This window comes from Dreissena polymorpha, chromosome 1 (assembly GCF_020536995.1).
Source record: "Dreissena polymorpha isolate Duluth1 chromosome 1, UMN_Dpol_1.0, whole genome shotgun sequence".
Classification (NCBI taxonomy): Eukaryota; Metazoa; Mollusca; class Bivalvia; order Myida; family Dreissenidae; genus Dreissena; species Dreissena polymorpha.
This window is the reverse complement of record NC_068355.1, coordinates 17,000,944-17,022,459: the sequence shown is the minus strand read 5'-3', so window position 1 is coordinate 17,022,459 and position 21,516 is coordinate 17,000,944. Positions and strand designations below refer to the sequence as shown.

At 36.1% G+C, this 21,516-nt stretch overlaps 2 protein-coding genes and 1 long non-coding RNA gene across 15 annotated transcripts in view; 1 reads left to right on the top strand and 2 right to left on the bottom strand.

Moving 5' to 3' along the window:
• Window positions 1–1,652: 1,652 nt before the first annotated feature.
• On the top strand, window positions 1,653–2,624 carry LOC127865152 (uncharacterized). The gene has a single exon (XM_052405042.1). The coding sequence runs from the start codon at window positions 1,653–1,655 to the stop codon at window positions 2,622–2,624; it is 972 nt and encodes a 323-aa protein (XP_052261002.1).
• A 4,452-nt stretch (window positions 2,625–7,076) lies between these two features.
• Window positions 7,077–21,439, bottom strand: LOC127872702 (zinc finger SWIM domain-containing protein 7-like). Of its 9 annotated transcripts, none has more exons than XR_008045734.1 (7): window positions 21,281–21,439; window positions 19,174–19,245; window positions 18,367–18,388; window positions 17,955–18,057; window positions 15,391–15,495; window positions 7,933–9,336; window positions 7,077–7,787 (listed from the first exon to the last, which is right to left on the bottom strand). XR_008045734.1 is itself a non-coding variant. In XM_052416039.1 (6 exons), exons 1-6 carry the CDS (start codon window positions 21,351–21,353, stop codon window positions 9,232–9,234), a joined length of 480 nt encoding a protein of 159 aa, XP_052271999.1. In that variant the 5' UTR covers window positions 21,354–21,439; the 3' UTR covers window positions 7,077–9,231. The 9 variants fall into 9 exon arrangements, 2 of the variants coding, with proteins under 2 accessions (XP_052271999.1, XP_052272032.1); XR_008045742.1 differs by having other exon boundaries at window positions 7,077–7,642; XR_008045736.1 differs by having other exon boundaries at window positions 7,077–7,932; window positions 8,078–9,336.
• LOC127872723 (uncharacterized) overlaps window positions 7,077–21,516 on the bottom strand; it is a 228,067-nt gene continuing 213,627 nt past the window's right edge. For all 5 annotated transcript variants that reach the window (XR_008045757.1, XR_008045754.1, XR_008045755.1 and 2 more), the window contains one exon: window positions 7,077–8,265. This is a non-coding gene — a long non-coding RNA (uncharacterized LOC127872723). The remainder of the gene's footprint in view (window positions 8,266–21,516) is intronic.

Sequence of the window (21,516 nt, the reverse complement as noted above, 5' to 3'; positions counted from 1 at the left end):
TAACAGAGACTTCTATGTCGATGATGGGTTGTCATCGCAGCCAACAGTAGAGAAAGCAGTTGATCTAGTTCAAAGAACTCAAAAATATTTGAGTGCTAGTAAGTTGCGTTTGCACAAGATCGCTTCAAATAGTCCAGATGTTCTGAAACAGTTTCCCAATGATGACTTAGCTAAAGGTTTAAAAGATATAGACCTTGATTGTGGTGAATTACCAATTCAGCGTAGCTTAGGAATTGTGTGGAGCATAGAAAATGATCGTTTCATGTTCAAAGTAGACATGTCAGCTCAAGCTGTCACAAAGAGAGGTATTCTGTCAACAATTAACAGTTTGTTCGATCCGCTAGGATTTCTAGCCCCCGTAGTGCTTGAAGGAAGATTGATCCTTCGAGAATTAGTATCTACTAAGGTAGATTGGGATGAAACTATTCCCCAGGACATTGCTAGGAAATGGGAAAACTGGATTAGTAAAGTAGCTAAGGTTACGTCTCTTGACATTCGTAGGAGTTACTTTGAGGGCTCAATAAGTGAGATGTCTGGACTTGAGTTGCATGTGTTTGCAGATGCTTCAGTTAGTGCAATTTCGGCAGTGGTGTATGTACTAGGGAATGCCTCAAACGGGGATAGACAAATAGGTTTCGTGTTGGGCAAAAGTAAATTGGCCCCAGAGCATGGTCACAGTGTCCCTAGGTTAGAGCTGTGTGCAGCAGTGTTAGCCTGTCAATTGTACCAATGTGTGTCGGAGCAGCTTGCCGTCAGTTTAACCAAGGTAGTGTTTTACACAGATAGTAGGGTGGTGCTCGGCTACATATGAAACAAAACAAGACGATTCTATCAGTATGTCAGTAATCGTGTTCAAAAGATTTTGCATGTTAGCAGTCCAAATCAATGGAACCATGTTCCCACCGAGTTAAACCCAGCAGACATAGGGAGTAGAGGAGCCAGTGTTGAACAGCTAAAGCAGAGTTCATGGTTAGTAGGACCAAATTTCCTTCTAGAGGAATGTCTGTCAAATCCTGAGCATTATCCTCTTATGGAACCAGATTGCGATAAGGAAATTCGTCCTGAAGTGGTAGTCAGGTCAACCAAAGTTGTTGTAGGGCAGTCGCTTGCTAGAAAAGTTAGTAAGTTCTCTACCTTTGATACGTTAGTTAGAGCCCTGTCGACTCTCAGACACATAGCAGTTTCTTACCACAAGAACCTGCCTTGTAAAGGTTGGCACCTTTGTCCTGCAGCTAAGGATGTGCAGTTAAGGAATGAGGTCAAACTGTCATTGTACCGTGATGTCCAACTTGAATTTTACAGTAGAGGTTGAATGTCTCTCAGTTGGTAAGGCCCTACCTAGAGATAGTACCATTTTGTCTCTAGATCCAAAGCTTGGTTCTGATGGATTATTGCATGTTGGTGGTCGTCTGAGTAGAAGCAAGTTACCTTTGCTAGAGAAAAACCCAATAGTCCTACCTGGTAAACATGCCCTGTCTAGACTTTTGGTAGAACATCACCATAATTTGGTTCATCACCGAGGTAGAAAATTTACTGAAGGTGCAGTCAGATCTGCAGGACTTTGGATCACTGGGGGTAAACGTCTCGTGTCATCAGTCATTCAGAAATGTGTAGTATGTAGACGACTAAGAGGACGTTTTGAATGTCAGAAAATGTCTGACTTACCTGAGGATAGGGTAGAGGAAGCATCACCCTTTAGCTATGTAGGTGTTGATGTTTTTGGCCCTTGGGAGGTGGTAGCTAGGCGGACCAGGGGTGGACATGCAGCTTCCAAGAGATGGGCTGTTCTGTTCACGTGTTTGGTTTTAAGGGCTGTCCATATTGAGGTTTTAGAGGATTTATCTTCTTCAGCCTTTACAAATGCTCTCCGTAGGTTTGTTTCGGTCCGAGGCAAGGTCAAAATGTATCGCTCGGATCGTGGCACTAACTTTGTTGGGGCCATTGATAACATTCAAGTTACAGCCATTAATGTAGAGGATGAAAGTGTAAAGGGATATCTTAAGAAGTCTGGTTCAGTCTGGGTATTCAACAGCCCTCATAGTTCACATATGGGAGGGGTCTGGGAACGGATGATAGGTGTTGCACGTCGGATCTTAGAAGCAATGTTACTTGGAGTGAAGAGCTTGTCTCATGATGTACTTGTGACCTTGATGGCTGAAGTGTCAGCTATCATCAATTCGCGCCCTATAGTGCCAGTCTCAAATGACCCTGAGGTCCCTGATGTGTTAAGCCCTTCCGCTCTTCTCACTCAAAAGTTGGAGTGTGATCAAGTGTCCCTTGGTAACATGGATGTTAAAGATTTGTACAGAAGTCAATGGCAGCAAGTGCAGTATCTTGCTAATCAGTTTTGGGTCCGTTGGAGAAAAGAATATCTCCAGTCCTTGCAAGGTCGTAGGATATGGCATGAAGATCATGACCTTCTTAGGGTGGGCGATGTCGTACTTCTACGAGATGCAGAAGTTGCTCGAAACTTTTGGCCTATGGCCAGAGTAACGAGAACATTTCCAAGTCAAGATGGTTGTGTCCGCAAAGTGGAGGTCTGTGTTGCTAAAGACAAACAGAAGGTCTTTTATACTAGACCAGTTGTTGAGTTGGTGCTGCTTGTTAGTGCAGGCTCCAGTTAAGCATCAAGTTATGAAAAAGTGTAACATTTACTGACAGTATGGTTATATTGAGGTGTATTGAACTACTGGATAAGGTATATCCATATAAGATGTTAGCATTTAAATTGTTAGGATATAACATAAGATTACATGTGTAATGCTGTATTTTTTGTAAGTCTAGAGTGTATGTATGTACTATGTTCTTAAACTGATAATTGTGTATGTAAGAATGCAGAATATTCATTCATGAAAGTGTTATTTTGAGAAATAACAGGCGGGGAGTGTGAGGTTTACCGCATTAAGTTTAGTGGCGTGTAACCTTGTTTGTTGAGTCAATTCGATTCGGCATAACTTTAGTTTATCGTTTGGCTTCCGTTCTTCAACGGCGTGGTCTCGCAGCCTTTTCAGGCGTATAATACTGTTTGTACAAGCTGTATACCACAACAGTGTACGTATAATTATTGTATACCCCAAGCCAGTTATTCTAAATTAGCACTTTCATATGTTTATTCAGTATACTGTGAAACCATTTATTTTCAACAGCACAAAATTTCGTCATTTTTATAAAAATGACAATTTCGTCAGCACTTAATTTCGCCGATTTCTGATTTTGAATTTTAAAAAAATGTGTCAGTCAATATCCTATTTGTGTGTAATACATATTCGCGATCAATTGCAGTTGCGAAAAATCGCGGTACGAATGCGGGAACACACTTGAGAATCACTGCAGGAGATGGGGCCTGTTTGTCACATGCCAATTAACTAGTCTTTTGTTATCAAGGGACAGTATTGGACCCTCTTAATGTATGCCATTCACACGTTCATTGTTATGATTAGCGGACAAGTGGGATCGAATAACCGTTAACGAGTGTTTGTAACAACGAAGCCAATTGCCAATTAGTCTTATTCTATTATTATAATTACCACACTTTTGTTTATTTTCTTGGGTATGTGTTCTAGTTGGTATGATTTTTATTAAAATGCTGTCAACCATTTTAAAACTGTTTGTGTTATACAATAGAGGTTCCAGATTGTTAAGTGATTTTTTTTCAAATAAAATACTTTTTTATTCTGATATCAACATTAAATATATAAACTCTATGTGTGTGTTTGTTCTTAAAAAGTAAACTACCGGTATATAAATCAATAATGTCAATATTTTAAAAATAAGTTAATTGATACATATAAAATAGTAATAAGTGTGGTTAAACGCAAACAATCAAACAACAAACAGCAATTAAAATATTCTTTATTAATTTGTGATAAATACGCATATTGATCACACATCGTTATCTTTTCATTTGGTTTATTGTCTTTCATCGGCATTCGCTGCGTGATGGCTAATATGCAACACCCATGATAAACACAATGCACCTAATGGGTAATAAAGTTAAAAACAATTAGCGCTAATTGATTACCATTCTACATAAACAAAGTCAACGCATTCGATACAGCTGTACTGCACACGCGTTTTAAAGAAGTGTAACGTGTTAGTTAAGTACCTTGTGTAATCTACATCCCTTTGTGTCAAAACCGGATTAATCTTGATTACGAAACAGCAGGAAATGTATGCATGGATTATGTTGGAATTTAATGCTTCGTGTCTACGGTAAAGTTTTAAAATATTGTTCAACTTAGTGTTTGTTTTTGTTCAAACATAGAGCATGATTGTTCGTTTGGATCTTAAATTCGCCGATCGGTCAACTGACGAAATTTATGAAAATTAATGCCTGACGATTAATAATGGTTTCACAGTAAGTCATTTTTACAGTTTTGATGATGTTTTCGTACACGTGACGTTACGTACCAAGCTTTTTGAACATTTGTTCTAGTATTATTACTTTTATGTAATGAAAACTCTTTTTGATAGTATAAATTAATGTCACTGATATTAAGGGTTAAACGTTAAAATAATTGTGTGAATGTGAATCTGATTGATATCTTATATCATTGTGTTTCAGTCTAAACCTGTGAATAGTATCATGAATGGTGTGAATACAGAGTGAAAATATTCCTGGTTGTACTATTCCTGGTTGTATTATGCCTTTGAGGCATAAAAATTATGGTAATGGTTTAGCGCGAATAATGCACGGGTTTTGTGTGCATGTTTTAGCGCGAAAGCGCACGAGTTTTTCGTTTTGGGGTATATATGATTTGCACATCTATTGAGTGACCATTCGAGGGTGTATTTGACAGGCAAACGTTATGGAACAAGAAAACAAAAGGGTGATAACCCCGCCCGCCCGCCCTTAATGAACATGTGTAATAATTGGTTACATTGATTTTATGTTTATAATTTTGCAATTATAAAGTCTATATTTAGTATATTTTCAGTTCGGTTTTAAGTCCATGTGAGATGGGATCTTAACACGAACCGATTTCTTTACTGGGAAAGACGATGGGTGTATTTTCATTTAAGTCTAAAGCAGCTAAGTTTTCTTGATTATTTTGACTCATCTTTTACTTAATATTGTGTTTGAATGAGGTTTTTTAAGTTATGGGTGTCGTGTTTTTCGAGACTCTCACTTCCTGGAGATAGTACCTCCAGCATATTTATTGAAATATTGGTATGTTTAAATGTCAGTGTTATTATTTTTTGTTGTCTTTCGTAATGAACGTTTAATTTTAAAGCCATTCTTATTGTACGATTACTTAATATTTTCATTTTGGTGTGACTGGTTAGATGTTGAAGTCGGTTTAATATAGCTGTTAAATTCGTCATATGCATTTATATATTTCTCGGAATACTTATGATTTATCAAAAAAAATTTTAAGTGATTTATGGATTTTATGGTTTGAGTGATTTGTTTGTTTCTTGTTGATGTCCGGGGTGTGTGCGGGATGCTTTTGATGTTTGTTTGTCATGTTAATTTGCGCAATGAAATTGATTATGTTTTAATTACATTTTTTATTAAAGAATACTTAATGTTTACAGTATAATAATAGCTGCTTATTTGTAGATTTCTCTAAAATTAGAGGTTTCGGGAGGTGATGAAGGCACCTAGACACCGGTCTGTCACCGGTGTGGTGCATGTTATCCAATTATCGGCGAATAAATGAATGCTTAGTATGTTGTGTATGATGTATCACGTTTAAAGACAGTTTGATGTACACTTGGTTCAGCATTTCACGCGATTTTGAGTCATTTTAATATTTCTGACCGTCTATTGAATTATTATTCTGTTACAAAGCGTGTTTGGACTATTGTACTAAAACCCTGTGTCATCTAGACGAATGCCGAATGAAAATATAATTGACGTAAGTAGTAATGCTAACATAAAGATAAGCCATTAAAATAGAAATGTATTTCAGCGGACCCTACGGAGCATCACGACATTTCCGCCCTACACCCGGACGTGGTCAAGCGCCTACAAGATCGGCTAAACGTCCACAGAACCACCGCGGTACCGGCCTTCTATCCGGCCCAAGATTTGTTGTTCACTCAATTAATTGCATTCACTTTTTCCCGTGACAACCGTTTTATTTTTATGCTTTCCGATGGTTTATAGGGAAATATTAGTGGATTAAAGCGGGTATATACGATTTTTTATATGTGTTTAATTGTAATATATTGATAAAATATGTTACAATAACACAAAATAGGCCAGAAAAATTATACATTAAAGCCGAATTTCATAAAATGCAGCAAAGACAAATTAGCGCCCCGAGCCGATAGTGACGTACATATTTTCCTACAATAACCGAAGCATTCGTCTTTGTATTAGGATCGGAGATAGTGTTCGTGTGTCGTATGAATAGATATCGTTGAAGAATTTCAAATAAACCGTTAAACTAAGGTTAGATGCACATCGTACATGTATGGTATACATGCTGGCGAATTCGGCTGTACAGCCGTTTTCAATTTCAGAATTAAATATCTGGCTTATTCCCATTTTTCGACACATGTTCTTCTTAACTTTTATTTTAATTTATATTGAAATATATATATAATAAGTTTTTTACACAGTTTATATAAATTCATAAATATTTGACTAAATCGTATATACCCGCTTTAAAAGTGATAATTTCACTTTTTCAAACAATGAAAATTATCAGTGAAAATTATCGATAATTTTCACTGTTTACTGTGAAATGACGTCATTGTTTGACGAAATGACGTCATTATTCCAGCGAAATTCTTTAGTGAAACTCTTTAACAATGGTTATAAAATGTGAAAAAAGCATACTATAAAAAGAAAATTTGTTAGATTCGATGGCATATATCGATTTTAATTCACTCGTGATCATAGAAAATAAATATTTTCACTCGTGGCTGCGCCACTCATAAAAATATTATTTTCTATGATCACTCGTGAGTTGAAATCGATAATCCACCGATTCCAACAAATATCCTCTATGCCATTTACCATCAATTAGGCAGAATACTTTTCTTTCGCGAAGCATTCTGAAATGACGAAAATCCTTCAGTCTCTGTTTGAACCCTAAATTTTAAGTAATAAATAAAGAAAATAATTAATATTTTCGTCATTTAATATGTATTGGAATTCGTATTAATGCCAACACGTTTTAAAATGAAGTTACAACGCACATCGTTATACGTGTTTCTACATAATGACTTACATAAATTTGATTAAAGGAGCCTTTTCACGTTTTGGTAAATTGGCAAAAAATTTAAACAAGGGCTGTTTGTAAAACATGCATGCCCCCCATATGGGCTGTCCGTTGTAGTGGCAGCCATTGTGTGAATACGTTTTTTGTCACTGTGACCTTGACCTTTGACCTAGTGACCTGAAAATCAATAGGGGTCATCTGCGAGTCACGATCAATTTACCTATGAAGTGTCATGATCGTAGGCATAAGCGTTCTTGAGTTATCATCCGAAAATCATTTTACTATTTCGGGTCACCGTGACCTTGACCTTTGACCTTGTGACCTCAAAATCAATAGGGGTCATCTGCGAGTCATGATCAATCGAACTATGAAGTTTCATGATCCTAGGCATATGCGTTCTCGAGTTATCATCCGAAAACCATTTTACTATTTCGGGTCACCGTGACCTTGACCTTTGACCTAGTTACCTCAAAATCAATAGGGGTCATCTGCGAGTCTTGATCAATCTACCCATGAAGTTTCATGATCCTAGGCGTATGCATTATTGAGTTATCATCCCGAAACCATTTTACTATTTCGGGTCACCGTGACCTTGACCTTTGACCTAGTGACCTCAAAATCAATAGGGGTCATCTGCGAGTCATGATCAATCTACCCACGAAGTTTCATGATCCTAGGCATATGCATTCTTGAGTTATCATCCGGAAACCATTTTACTATTTCGGGTCACCGTGACCTTGACCTTTGACCTAGTGACCTCAAAATCATTAGGGGTCATCTGCGAGTCATGATCAATCTACCCATGAAGTTTCATGATCCTAGGCGTATGCATTCTTGAGTTATCATCCGGAAACCATTTTACTATTTCGGGTCACCGTGACCTTGACCTTTGACCTAGTGACCTCAAAATCAATAGGGGTCATCTGCAAGTCATGATCAATCTACCCATGAAGTTTCATGATCCAAGGCGTATGCGTTCTTGAGTTATCATCCGGAAACCATTTTACTATTTCGGGTCACCGTGACCTTGACCTTTGACCTAGTGACCTCAAAATCAATAGGGGTCATCTGCGAGTCATGATCAATCTACCTATGAAGTTTCATGATCCTAGGCGTATGCGTTCTTGAGTTATCATCCGGAAACCACCTGGTGGACGGACCGACATACTGACCGACCGACCGACATGAGCAAAGCAATATACCCCCTCTTCTTCGAAGGGGGGCATAAAAAATGTTTCAGTTTGCAAATGTTCGTTGTAGTTATTTGTATAGAAAACAGTAATACTGAACATTTACCATGCTCTAAAATATCCAGTATATGCATCTTTTAACGATTTAAAAACCTGAAAATTATAAAACGTTGCAACGCGAAACGATTGAATAATTTGGATAGTTCTGTTGTTGTCGTTATATTTTGTGATTCTACGAGGATTGCTTATATAACGTATAAAAAAAATCACTCATTGTATGAGCACGGATGGCCGAGTGATCTAAACGATAGACTTTTACTCCATGGGTCAGTGGTTCGAGCCCAGCTAAAGGTACCTTTTTTATTTCTTGAATGTTATTCTTGTTGTTTTTTTACTGGAGCTTTTTAGGTCCAATGTTTTCATTTATCAATATAAAACATTTAATGAAAAATTGCAATACATGCCAACATCTGTGAAAAAGCCCCTTTAATGGAAGTCCATGCACAAACCCGATTCACAAAACAATGGTACTTAAAATTTTGAGATTCCACTTAATAATCTAATATTTAGTAAACATATGCATTTGCAGTGTTTGTATTTGGGTTTAAATTTTTAACTTTAAGGCAGTTACATGTGTCTACAAAACACAAATCTCTAATGGCTCACACGTCTACCCAAAGACTCGAATATCACACTTTAAGTTTGATGGTATTTACAACTTGGATTTTCAATTGTTCAATAATTTCAACTATAAAACTTGAACTTGCTTTGCTTCAAGCACATGTGGTCTACACTGATACGTGCAATTTAAGTACATAAAGTACACCGTCATTCTGCTAACCGTTAAAAATCTAGCTTTGGTCCCTCTATTCCATCTGTGAGATCATGCGGCCAATCTCTGCGTCTGTCACTTGAAGCTCCTTTGTAACACCCATCGCATTGGATAGTTTCACTGCCAACACATGCTTGCACTGTCAAGTCAAATGAAAAACAAGTAGCACGTCTTTGCAAGGAATGATGGAGTCCGAACTTGTGGAAATCTCTTTTAAAAATAAAGATTGTGAAAAACATTGTAGCGGACTACTTTTCTGGCCATTCACATTCTGTTAAAGGTCAAATGTAGTTAATGCTTGTAGACGCTTCATCTCGTTAAAATGTATCAATACTGTGACTGTCATTCATTTGTTAGATTTCAGTATGCATGTATACATGCATATAATGGATACATTTAAAATCAATTTACCATATAAGAATAAAAGCCGTACATTATAAATCCAATAAAGCATTTCTATCGATTTTCAACTCAGTGCAGCGCACATAACCAAACTGCAAGCGCAGGCCTGCTGACATTACGTCACTGTATTGCATCGTTAATTCAGTTCAAGTAATTGTGTGTCTTACAGACAGTGACAATAACGTAGTGACGTCATCATCTTTGTATTGAATGAGTTCAAGTATCTGAGTGTTCGGGATTTGTGGTTACAATATACTAAATAATCACTAAATAATCCGTTTTATGTAGGATCACTAAATAATCCGTTTCATGTAGCTAAATAATCCGTTTCATGTAGGAGCTAAATTATCCGTTTCATGTAGGGCTGTACTCTCTAAAAAAACATCATAGTCGACTCGAAGGCATCTTTTACACTTTAAACTATTGTCCGGTTTTTATCTTTCGGAGATCATGGTAGGGCATAAATAGGTGTTCACGACCGAATCCCTAAAATATGATCAACTTGGAGACTTTAGAAAAGCCTTGCAGGTTACAATACACTAAATGATCGCTTCATGTAGGCTGTACTCTCTAAAAAAATATCATAGTTGACAGGAAGGCATGTTTTACACTTTTTACCATTATTCGGGTGTTATCTTGCAGAGATAATGGTAGGGCATGAATAGGTGTTCACTACTGAATCCCTGAAATATGATACACGTGAAGACTATAGTAAACCATTGCACTAGAAAAGGTTACATTCCACTAAGAAACGGCCGAAAAAAAGTTGCAAAAACAGTCGGTTTTGATTTGTGTCAAGTTCTTTCTTGCTTTGTACATGACATATCTTTTTTATTGCATAAATCGATTCCGCTTAGAATGGCCTTTAAGAAAAGGTATGGTTATGGGGGTCTCTATGTGCAAAATGTTGCATTTATTTTCGCTCAAAGTTGTCGCTTTTACATTGAATTATATAGGGAAACTATTTAGTGTATTATGACCAAAACGCAAAACCAGGCCTAGTCACAAAGGAGCTGTTTTTACAGAAAATCATCATTTTTTTAGTGGGATATGACGCGTTTTGGCAAATTTCACGGAATAAATGCGTCTGTTTCACGAATTTAAGGAGCATCGTGAGATTTTAAGAAGAAAATACGTTTTCAGAGGAAAATAAGAAAAAAAGCGTACAAAAACTCGTCTTGAGCATCTCAAATCGCAACAATTTGTGCTGAAAGCGCTCATGAACACGTTTTAATAGTTGTTTACTTCTTTTTCTACATAGCTTGTAACAATATTCCAGTATTTTGACCGATTGTAATTATTTAGGGTAAACGTTTTCTCGCCTGAACGCCCGTTATAAATCAAAGCTCCGAACGCGAAAGCCACATGGCTTATCAGGCGTTATAATAAAATGCATTTTCAAGCATTTCTACGTGAAAGATCGGTCTGAAAATTGGCATGCACATAGAAAATAGGTTTATAAGTATCGAGAGGTGCTTATCTTTCGCGATGTTAACAGTTAACGTTGTCTTATAGGTTACAATACACTAAATGATCGCTTCATGTAGGGCTGTACTTTCTAAAAAAATATCATAGTTGACAGGAAGGCATGTTTTACACTTTTTACCATTATTCGGGTGTTATCTTGCAGAGATAATGGTAGGGCATGAATAGGTGTTCACTACTGAATCCCTGAAATATGATACATGTGAAGACTATAGTAAACCATTGCACTAGAAAAGGTTACATTCCACTAAGAAACGGCCGAAAAAAAAAGTTGCAAAAACAGTCGGTTTTGATTTGTGTCAAGTTCTTTCTTGCTTTGTACATGACATATCTTTTTTATTGCATAAATCGATTCCGCTTAGAATGGCCTTTAAGAAAAGGTATGGTTATGGGGGTCTCTATGTGCAAAATGTTGCATTTATTTTCGCTCAAAGTTGTCGCTTTTACATTGAATTATATAGGGAAACTATTTAGTGTATTATGACCTGCACTGAAAAAGGTAACATTCCACTAAGAAACGGCCGAAAAAAAGTTGCAAAAACAGTCGATTTTGATTTGTGTCAAGTTCTTTCTTGGTTTGAACATGACCTTTTTAATTGCATAAATCGATTCCGCTTCGAATGGCCTTTAAGAAAAGGTATGGTTATGGGGGTCTCTATGTGCAAAATGTTGCATTCATTTTCGCTCAAAGTTGTCGCTTTTACATTGAATTATATAGGGAAACTATTTAGTATATTGTGACCTAAACGCAAACCAGGCCTAGTCACAAAGGAGCTGTATTTACAGAAGAATCATCATTTTTGGGTGGAATATTGTGTGTTTTGAAAAATTTCACGATATAAATGCGTTTGTTTCATGAATATAAGGAGCATTGTGAGTTTTTAAGAAAAAATGCGTTTTCAGAGAAAAAACGCACAAAAACTCGTCTTGAGCATCTCAAATCGCAACAATTTGTGCTGAAAGAACTCATGAACACGTTTTAATAGTTGTTTACTTCTTTTTCTACATAGCTTGTAACAATATTCCAGTATTTTGACCGATTGTTATCATTTAGGGTAATCGTTTTACTCCTGAACGCCCATTATAAATCAAAGCTCCGACCGCGAAAGCCATATGGCTTATCAGGCGTTATTATAAAATGCATTTTCAAGCATTTTTACGTGAAAGATCGGTCTGAAATTTGGCATGCACACAGAAAATAGCTTTATAAGTATCGAGAAGTGCTTCTTTTTCGCGATGTTAACAGTAAACGTTGTCTTATAGGTTACAATATACTAAACAATCGTTTCATGTGGGCTGTACTCATTTAAAAAATATCATAGTTGACTCGAAGGCATGTTTTACACTTTAAACAATTGTTCTGGTTGTATCTTTCGGAGATAATGGTAGGGCATAAATAGGTGTTTACGACCGAATCCCTGAAATATGATAAACTTGGAGACTTTAGAAAAGCCTTGCAATGAAAAAGGTTACATTCCACTATGAAACGACCGAAAAAAAAGTTGCAAAAACAGTCGATTTTGATTCGTGTTAAAAGTTGACCCAGCATTTGTAAAAATATTGCAAGACATATACATTTCCAGAAAGGAAATTCATTTCTGCGTTGGATAGGACCGAGCTCGTGAAAATCGCTGCACAATTGATGAAGATATGGCTGTTCAAAGCGATGCACCCTGTTTTGGGGTGATTTTGAGTTGGCATTGCCACTTTAGTGGTTTTAGAGACATTTGATTTACCCCTGTGTGTCTGTCTGTCCGTGTGTCTGTCACACTTGATGTGTGAACTCAAGTTCTTATTTGTTTTACATGCACCTTTATCATGCAAAATGCTGATTAGATAGCAGGAAATCGCATCATTTCAAGGTGCCATTTAAAAAAAAAAATCGACGACGGAAGGGGACACCCCTCCTGCACCCTCCCCTGTTGAGCACCCCCTCTGAAAATTTTCTGGATACGCCTCTGGTTGCATACCTTGTTATATATATATATATAGTATATATATATATATATTTCATAGTGATTTTTTTTTCATAAAAGTTAATTTTTCGTTAAAATATGATTATTTATCATTCAAAATTATGTTTTCACTAATTAATATCATAGCTACACGCTAACTACCTGTGATCTTACTTAGTTTGTTCATGTATAAACATACAAATGATCACAGGTAGTTAGCATGTGGCTACGAAATTAATTAGTGAAAACATCAATTTTAATGATAAATAATCAGATTATAACGAAACTTTTTTAAACAAGAGCTGTCACCATAGGATGACTTATGCCCCCTATAAACGCTTGATAGAAGTTATGAGCTTTTTTCGAAACCTAAACACAGATTTCGAAACCTAAATGGGGTCCCTCAGTTCATCGTCAAGGTCACAGGGGTCAAAATTTGTGTGCGTATGAAAAGGCCTTGTCCATATACACATGCATACCAAATATGAAGGTTATATCTCAAGGGACATAGAAGTTATGAGCATTTTTCGAAACCTAAACACAAATTTTCGAAACCTAAACGCGGACCCTAAATTCAAGGTCAAGGTCACAGGGGTCAAAAAATGTGTGCGTATGGAAAGGCCTTGTCCATATACACATGCCTACCAAATATGAAGGTTATATCTCAAGGGACATAGAAGTTATGAGCATTTTTCGAAACTTAAACACAGATTTCGAAACCTAAACGCGGACCCTAACTTCAAGGTCAAGGTCACAGGGTCAAAATTTGTAGCGTATGGAAAGGCCTTGTTCATATACACATGCATACCAAATATAAAGGTTATATCTCAAGGGACAAAGAAGTTATGAGCATTTTTCCACACCTAAACGCAGATTTCGAAACCTAAGCGCGGACCCTAAGTTCAAGGTCAAGGTCACAGGGTAAAACAAATTTGTGCGTATGGAAAGGCCTTTTCCATATACACATGCATACCAAATATGAAGGTGATATCTCAAGGGACATAGAAGTTATGAGCATTTTTCGAAACCTAAACGCAGATTTCGAAACCTAAACGCAAAGTGTGACGGAAAGACGGACGGACAGACAGACAGACGGACAGATGGACGGACGGACAGATGGACAGTCCGATCACATACAAAAAAATCACTGTAATTAATTGTTTCATTTAATGTAAAAGGAAGTAAACTTCACAATTTAATTATTTATTTTACAATAAAATACACATAACAAGAGATGTGTTTGTCAGAAACACAATGCCCCCTTCTGCGCCGCTTTGAAGCCATATATTTTACCTTTGACCTTGAAGGATGACCTTGACCTTTCATCACTCAAAATGTGCAGCTCAATGAGATACACATGCATGCCAAACAACAAGTTGCTATCTGAAGCCACATAGAAGTTATGAGCATTTTTCGAAACCTAAATGCAAAGTGTGACGGAAAGACAGACAGATCACTATATGTCCTCCTCGGGGGCATCAAAAGCGGAATGTACTTAGTAATCAATGCGGTTGGGTAAATGCATTCACGTTTGACAACACAACGTGGCTTCAGAACTTATAACATAACTCGGTCTATAACGCAGTCGTGTGGCTTGGACCACCTCATCTGCGTGACAATGAAGGCATAGCGTACTTTCGTTTAATAATCAAAAGCATGTGTCACAGCAATACATATGGACTGTGCTCTGTGAAAAGGGGGTTTAATGCATGTGCGTAAAGTGTAGTCCCAGATTAGGCTGTGCAATCTGCACAGGCTAATCAACAACGACACTTTCTGCTTTTTTAATTTTTTCAAGGTAGAAAGTGTCGTCCCTGATTAGCCTGTACAGAGCGCGACTCATATAAAAAGATCTGTTTTTTTAACATACAATATACATTTAACCTCTAGATAAAAAAATGCTTATAAAGGTATCAACCTCACATTTATCTTCATGTTAATTGAATTTCATGATGATATATTATGTACTTTTCATTCATGATAATATATTATGTTTTTTTACAGTTCTTGTTGTATTTATTTTTATTCAATGTTAATCCATAGTTATTGTTATTTGACCTCAGGAGAAAAAAAGATAATCATATGCTATGTCATTTTTTAAGTTCTTAAAATAATACATTTTGTTCTAGGTCCAGATACAATAACCTGACCTTAGTAGTAGTGCATGATTTTAACATCGCCTGTTTACCTAATTTCCTCCAAGTATATGTAGCCTTTTGGAAAACGTTTTAGTCCAATTTGGACCAAAAAAATAAATGTTTGACTGAAAGACAGTACAGTGAACTAGTAGGGGAATAAAAAATCAAAAGAGTCAATAAAGTCAATAGAGCTAATGAATTACACCATCATACCATAACATGGTCCTCCTTTTTCAAGACAGAGAATCTGTATGCTGGACAAGAGCAATACTGACAGCTGACAAGGCAGGTGTATGGCGTTCCTGAGCTGCCAATCACCTGCAACATGGAATGTAAACATCCTATAAGCAGACTGAAAGCAAAGAAATACTATTTGATACAAGATTGTTAATCAGTAATTCACAATCATATTTCAGTTCATGGACATAACTTTAATTTCAGCAGTATGTTGAGTTCTCTTCATTGGCAGACAACAGTTTCTTAAATTATATTTCAGAAAATATTTTATTCACACAACGATAGTGCTTTCAACCATTGTATTTCATGTACCAATCAGCCTTTTCTGATGGAAGTCAGAACAAATTATAAACATACTTTTAAACATCTTTCATTTATAAATAAAACTCACTGTAAGTGTATCTTGAAGATGAACGCAATTTCTTTTGTGTCAGAAACACAGTCATTCAAATCAAATGAATTTTCGTGAACCATTTTTTTTGGTAGCAGAACAATCTACCTGGAATTTGTCAATGTTCATATTGGGTTTAATACTATTGTACTATTACAGTAAGCTAGAAACTTAGTATTAATGGTCATAGATACTGGTTGAACACTGTAATACTGTAATATATGGGCAAATACATGTATAAAACATCTGATCAATCAAAACAATCAAAACAAATATGAAACCTTTACAGATGGGAAAGTTTAAGTATCACAATAGGTACTCAAAGCTGCTTACACCTGTTAAACTAACTTGAAGCCTGTTGCTTACTTGTCAATCCAAATTGTCAATAACGCTTTCAATTATTTCCAAATTCGTTCCATGACCATGTTTGACCTTTGGCCTTTAGAGTGCTAGATTGATAATTTCATCTGTAAGTAACAGTTTGGATCTTCCCTCAGACCTTTACATGTGATCTTATACACACAAAAATACTAAAATTCATATACATTGGCACTCAGTCATGAAAAACATTTATGGTTGATTAAAATTGAAAGATGAGCCACAAAGTTTCAGTCTGGACAAGAATTAAACCTTTGACCTTTCAGTGAGACCTTGACCTTTGTAGTAGTCAGATGATAAATATGGCATGCTCTCTTCGCTCATGGTGGAAATCAGTGGTTATTTTAAAATTTCATGATGAAGGACAATGTTACAGTCCCAAAAAGCATTAGAATGGGCCATATTTCACAATTAAATGTGACTTTGACCTTTGAAGATGGGAAATGGGGTAGCATGCTACACTTAATCTATCCATGGTAGTAATTTAAATGGAGATTGTTTTAAAATATCATGTTGAATGACTAAGGTAAAATCAAGCCAAGCTGTTTTATGCCTTAACTCTTGCAGATGCTGGAACCGAATTTTGAAGGCCTTTGCATACAGTTTGGATCCAGATGAGACGCCACAGAACATGGCATCTCATCAGGATCCAAACTGTTTGCTATTCTGATAGTATTCTTAGAAAAAAATCGAAGAAAATGCTAATTTTAGAAATTCAGCAGACAACATTCTAGCAGACAACAAATTTCCCAGCATGCATAAAGGTTAATTTGACTTATCTCTTAGCCTTTGAGGTAGGTAGATGGGTGTTACACACAAAAAATCATCTTATAAAAAAGACATTTGTGATTGATTTTAAAAATGTACTATGAATGACCATGTGACAGTACTGAAAAGCTCAGATACACTAATGCACATAAACGCTACCATTATGACTGCTATACCAATCTTTCTGAAAGGTAGCACAAAAAGGAAGGTGGAAAACCAGGTCAGCTGGAGAAATTTGCTACTATTCTAACTCTAGTAGTAGTCAGAAGACAGCGCTTGACTATTCGAGTGCTTGACAGTATAACGTAAGCCATCATGGGAAATTTGTTCATATTCAATAAGGTCAAGGTAATATACCGGTAGTCATATTCTAAGTGGAAGAGGACCATAATTGAAACATATCGATCGCTTATGTTTTAAAGAAGTTGTACTTTATAGACGATTCTGAGTTCATGGTATATTGTTCACAATCTATTGAACATTTGTAAGGACATAAAACAAAGTAATAAGATTTCATTTCAAGTTTGATAGTAATAACTTGGGTGGGATGGTCCTTCACAACTGAAATAAATAAATATTTGTGTGTTTTTTTTGTCTGCTCTTGTTTATAGGTTGGGGTAATGTTGGTAAAGAAGTATGCAAAATATAAAAGCAAAATGTCAAGGGACATTGAAAATATTTTACGTGGTACGCAAACTTTAACATTGTCCAACGCTCACGCCGACGCCGTGGTGAGTAGGATAGCTCCACTTTTATATATATATATAGTCGAGCTAATAAAAATTGTTGTTTTTAATCACAGTTAATGAATTTGCAATTCAATATTTGAAAAAATATACTTCATACTTTGTGTTGTGACAATTTCAGAGAAGCAGCAGGGTTGTACCTATAGTAACAGCTTTTTTCCATGCATTATCACCATTTTTTCACAGACATAGCAGCCATGCCAATATTCAAGGACACATTTAACATTTATGTGCATAGCATGCCACCGGTATCTTACCTGATACACATGTCTGCCTGCTGGACAGGTCAACACGGTGACACTGCAGTTGTCCACCAAATCAAGGGCAGGCACCAATGTGGCATCAAACACATTGTTTAAGCTGAAATATATTTTCTTGGAAGTTCTTGTGCTATTTTGTTATGCAAAATTCATGCAGAGCTTGTAATATAATCAATTTATATCAATCAGTCAGCGTTCTTCTCAGGAGTGCTTACATATCGATATCCATACTAACCTACTAACAAATAAATTGTGAATTCTGTGGGCAAAAATCTTACATCATTTAGACATTTACATTTAACTGAAATTGGATCTTAATTGTTAGAACACAAAACAATACTTAAATTTACACAGAAAATGTCATTTCATCTAAGTTTGAGTATATATTTTTAGAATGTCAGTTACTTACGCTGCCAAAATATCATCAGAGACTGAAAATGAAAGAAATACTTTGGTAAGAATGGCATTGAAAATTTTCATTTTTTATTAAAAAAATTTTTTTTTAGTAATCAACACAACACACATGACCAATCTCAATGGCAAGAAATAACTGTCTCTGGCAAATACATTAGTGAAAAGATTTGTATTGTAGATCTAATTTTGGAAAAAATATGGGAGTCAAATGCTTCCCTATGGCTAGTGATTTAAAAAGTAAAAGGGACGGTCAACCACGACGACCAAGAAAAGAAAAGTTGTAAAATACCGTATTTTTTTACAATTATTAGTTTATATTGATTAATAAATTTTACTGGGTATGTCTACCAGGTAACTACCACGTAACTAAAAACAACGCCAGTAGATTGATCATCCTCGTCACGTGGTAAACCCGGGAATGCAAATTGTGCATGCGTAGTGAATTGTATATATTTATATATACAATGATCAATCTACTTTCGTTATTTATAGTGTGTGTATCGTTCTGTCACCTATTTTTGCGATGTACTTTCGATTTCACATAGCGAAATTTTATTTCCGAATATACTGAAAATATGAACTTTTTTTCAAGTAATGTAATATACCAGTCGTGAAATTTAAATCAATATTAACTAATAATTGCAAATAAATACGGTATTTTACAACTTTTCTTTTTTCGTCATTCGTGGTTGACAGTCCCTTTAAGTAAAAGAGTTGTTCCAATAATATTCAAAAGTCTGGTTTCAAATAAAATGCCATTAACCATGAACCTTACTATTTTTATTTATTTAAATGATCTTACCTTTTCCTGTTTCTTTGAAGGAATATTTTAGCTCTTCAAATAGCTGCTCAATAACGGCAGCTATCAGCTGAGCTTAAAAATAAATATGCATATATGTATAGCATTAATTTTGCATTGATAATTACAGAATGATTGGTCGTGTCACGTATCATATACTATACAGGAATAAACTGAGGCTTAAAAATGATTGTAGGGTCTGAATATGGGGTGGAAAACGTTTAGGTTGGTATGTGTCCATCTTTTCTAACCTATTTAGTGTACAAATTTAAAGATAGCTGTGGCCTAAAGGATAAGGCGTCCATCTCGGGATCGGAAGATCAAAGGTTCGAGCCCCATGGGGAGCATTTGTCGAAGAATGGATGTTTGTCATGGGACTTGTTCCGATATAGCCGGCTCGTGAGCCGCGAGCGTTAAACATGAATGGTTACAGACTTCTATCAGCCTGGCGCCTGGCATAGTGATAGGAGTTGGGAGGTACATGGTATACACACAAAAAGTGTCTCATAAGCCAAAATTGGCTGGCCCTTTCAATAGGGGTGACACCATAATAAAAAAGACCTTTTACCTTTACCTTTAAAATTAATTTTACATGTTATTGATCAGGGCCAAAAAATCTCCGCAAAGGGACTCTTTTTCTTTCCTTTAACCAAAAAGGCCCTTTCCCCTACAGAAATTTCTTTAAAATCATGCATTTTTCTCTAAATTTTCCATCTACCTCAGTATTTTTCATTCCCCAAAGCCAGAAAATTGTGTCTTTTTTTCCGAAAAAAAGTCTGCGGCCATTTCCCAAAAGTTGATGTTTTGGCCCTGTTGATAACAATTAATATTTATTCATGGGATATTTATTATTTGCACACAAAAATAGCCAGAAAATCGTTGCTTTGGTAATTGACATGCCCCAAAGGGTATACTTATCTAAAATAAAATGGATCCCAGATTTTGACCTGACATAGGCAAGAAGATGTGTGATTACACATAAGTTAACAATTGCCAAATTACATTTGGATGGTTTAAATCCATTAAATCCATAATGATATGTATAACTTAGAAGATAAAATACTTGCAAAATAGAAGAAGTAATTTCCAGACTAATAACACACAAACTATAAAAACACAGCCTTTGCATGTTATCAGGCTCTGGCAAGCGCAGTGGTGGTTGCAATAATTCAACTCTCAGCTTTATGACCCAAAGGGTTGCTGAAAGTTAAAATGCGCTGTCTATTGTCTAAAGGTGTAAAATTGTATCACCTATGCAAGGGCTCAAGGAACACTGCATGAAGCTGCAAAAACTTATTAATGTTTACCTGTCTTAACCACAAACTCATGCAAATGGTACCATTAAAGCAAGAAATAATTGCTTTGTATTCACTTTGTTTTTCTTTTGCACAGTCTTTATCCAAGGGATGCATATGGACTTCCAGAGCTGTTTTTGCAAAAATTATTGGGCATTGGATGTCTGTTTATATGGACTTGCACAATGGTTGGTTTACACTCTTCTTATCTAGAGTAAGACTATCGGAACTGGATTCAATGCCCACTCACAGAAACAATCTTCAATTTGGTTGGTGGTAACCATATCGAACGTGTGGGTTTACATCCGGATACTCCGGCTCCCACTCCCCCACAACACAAGTCCACAAAAATGGTTTACTGTCGTTTCGTCTAATACCTGTTTCGTCTAACTCATCATGAATAACAAATGTGAAGTCGTTTCGTCGAACCGCTGTGGTCAGTTCGTCTAAGTGTGAATTTGTATTGTTATCTGGTTCACACAACATTATTTGTTTTAATATATAAAACTTTTATAAAAAAATGAGTCCCATCTTGTTTGAATAGTTGAAAAGTGTAGGCGTGCTGTGACAGACAACATATCATCACATAACGCAGCCTCATGCGCAGAAACACACACACACACACACACAAACAACGTCTTATATTATCAGATTGTCGCACAATGGTGTAATTGTGAAAGTGTACGAAGTCTCCATTTTACGAAAATACAATTCAATTGATATTTCATTTTTTTCAGAGGCCATTGGTTACAAAATATTTAACAAACTAAGCAATATAAACTAAACTCAGAAACTCGAAATTCCAATTATATTACCGTTGTGTTTAACGCAGAAATCAGCATTGTTGATCAGCATCGGATCATTTCCGGGTTTTGAAGCAGCCGCCATTAGCAAAGAACAAGTTCATTATCTAGTATGGGGATGTTGGAAGTTCATCAACGATATAACGTAATGCATTTGCAGTTGCTTTTTACTTTTTAAAATCTGTATTAGTACTTGATTTATTAATGCAATGATTATTCAATAACAACGGTACGTAAAAACAGGGACC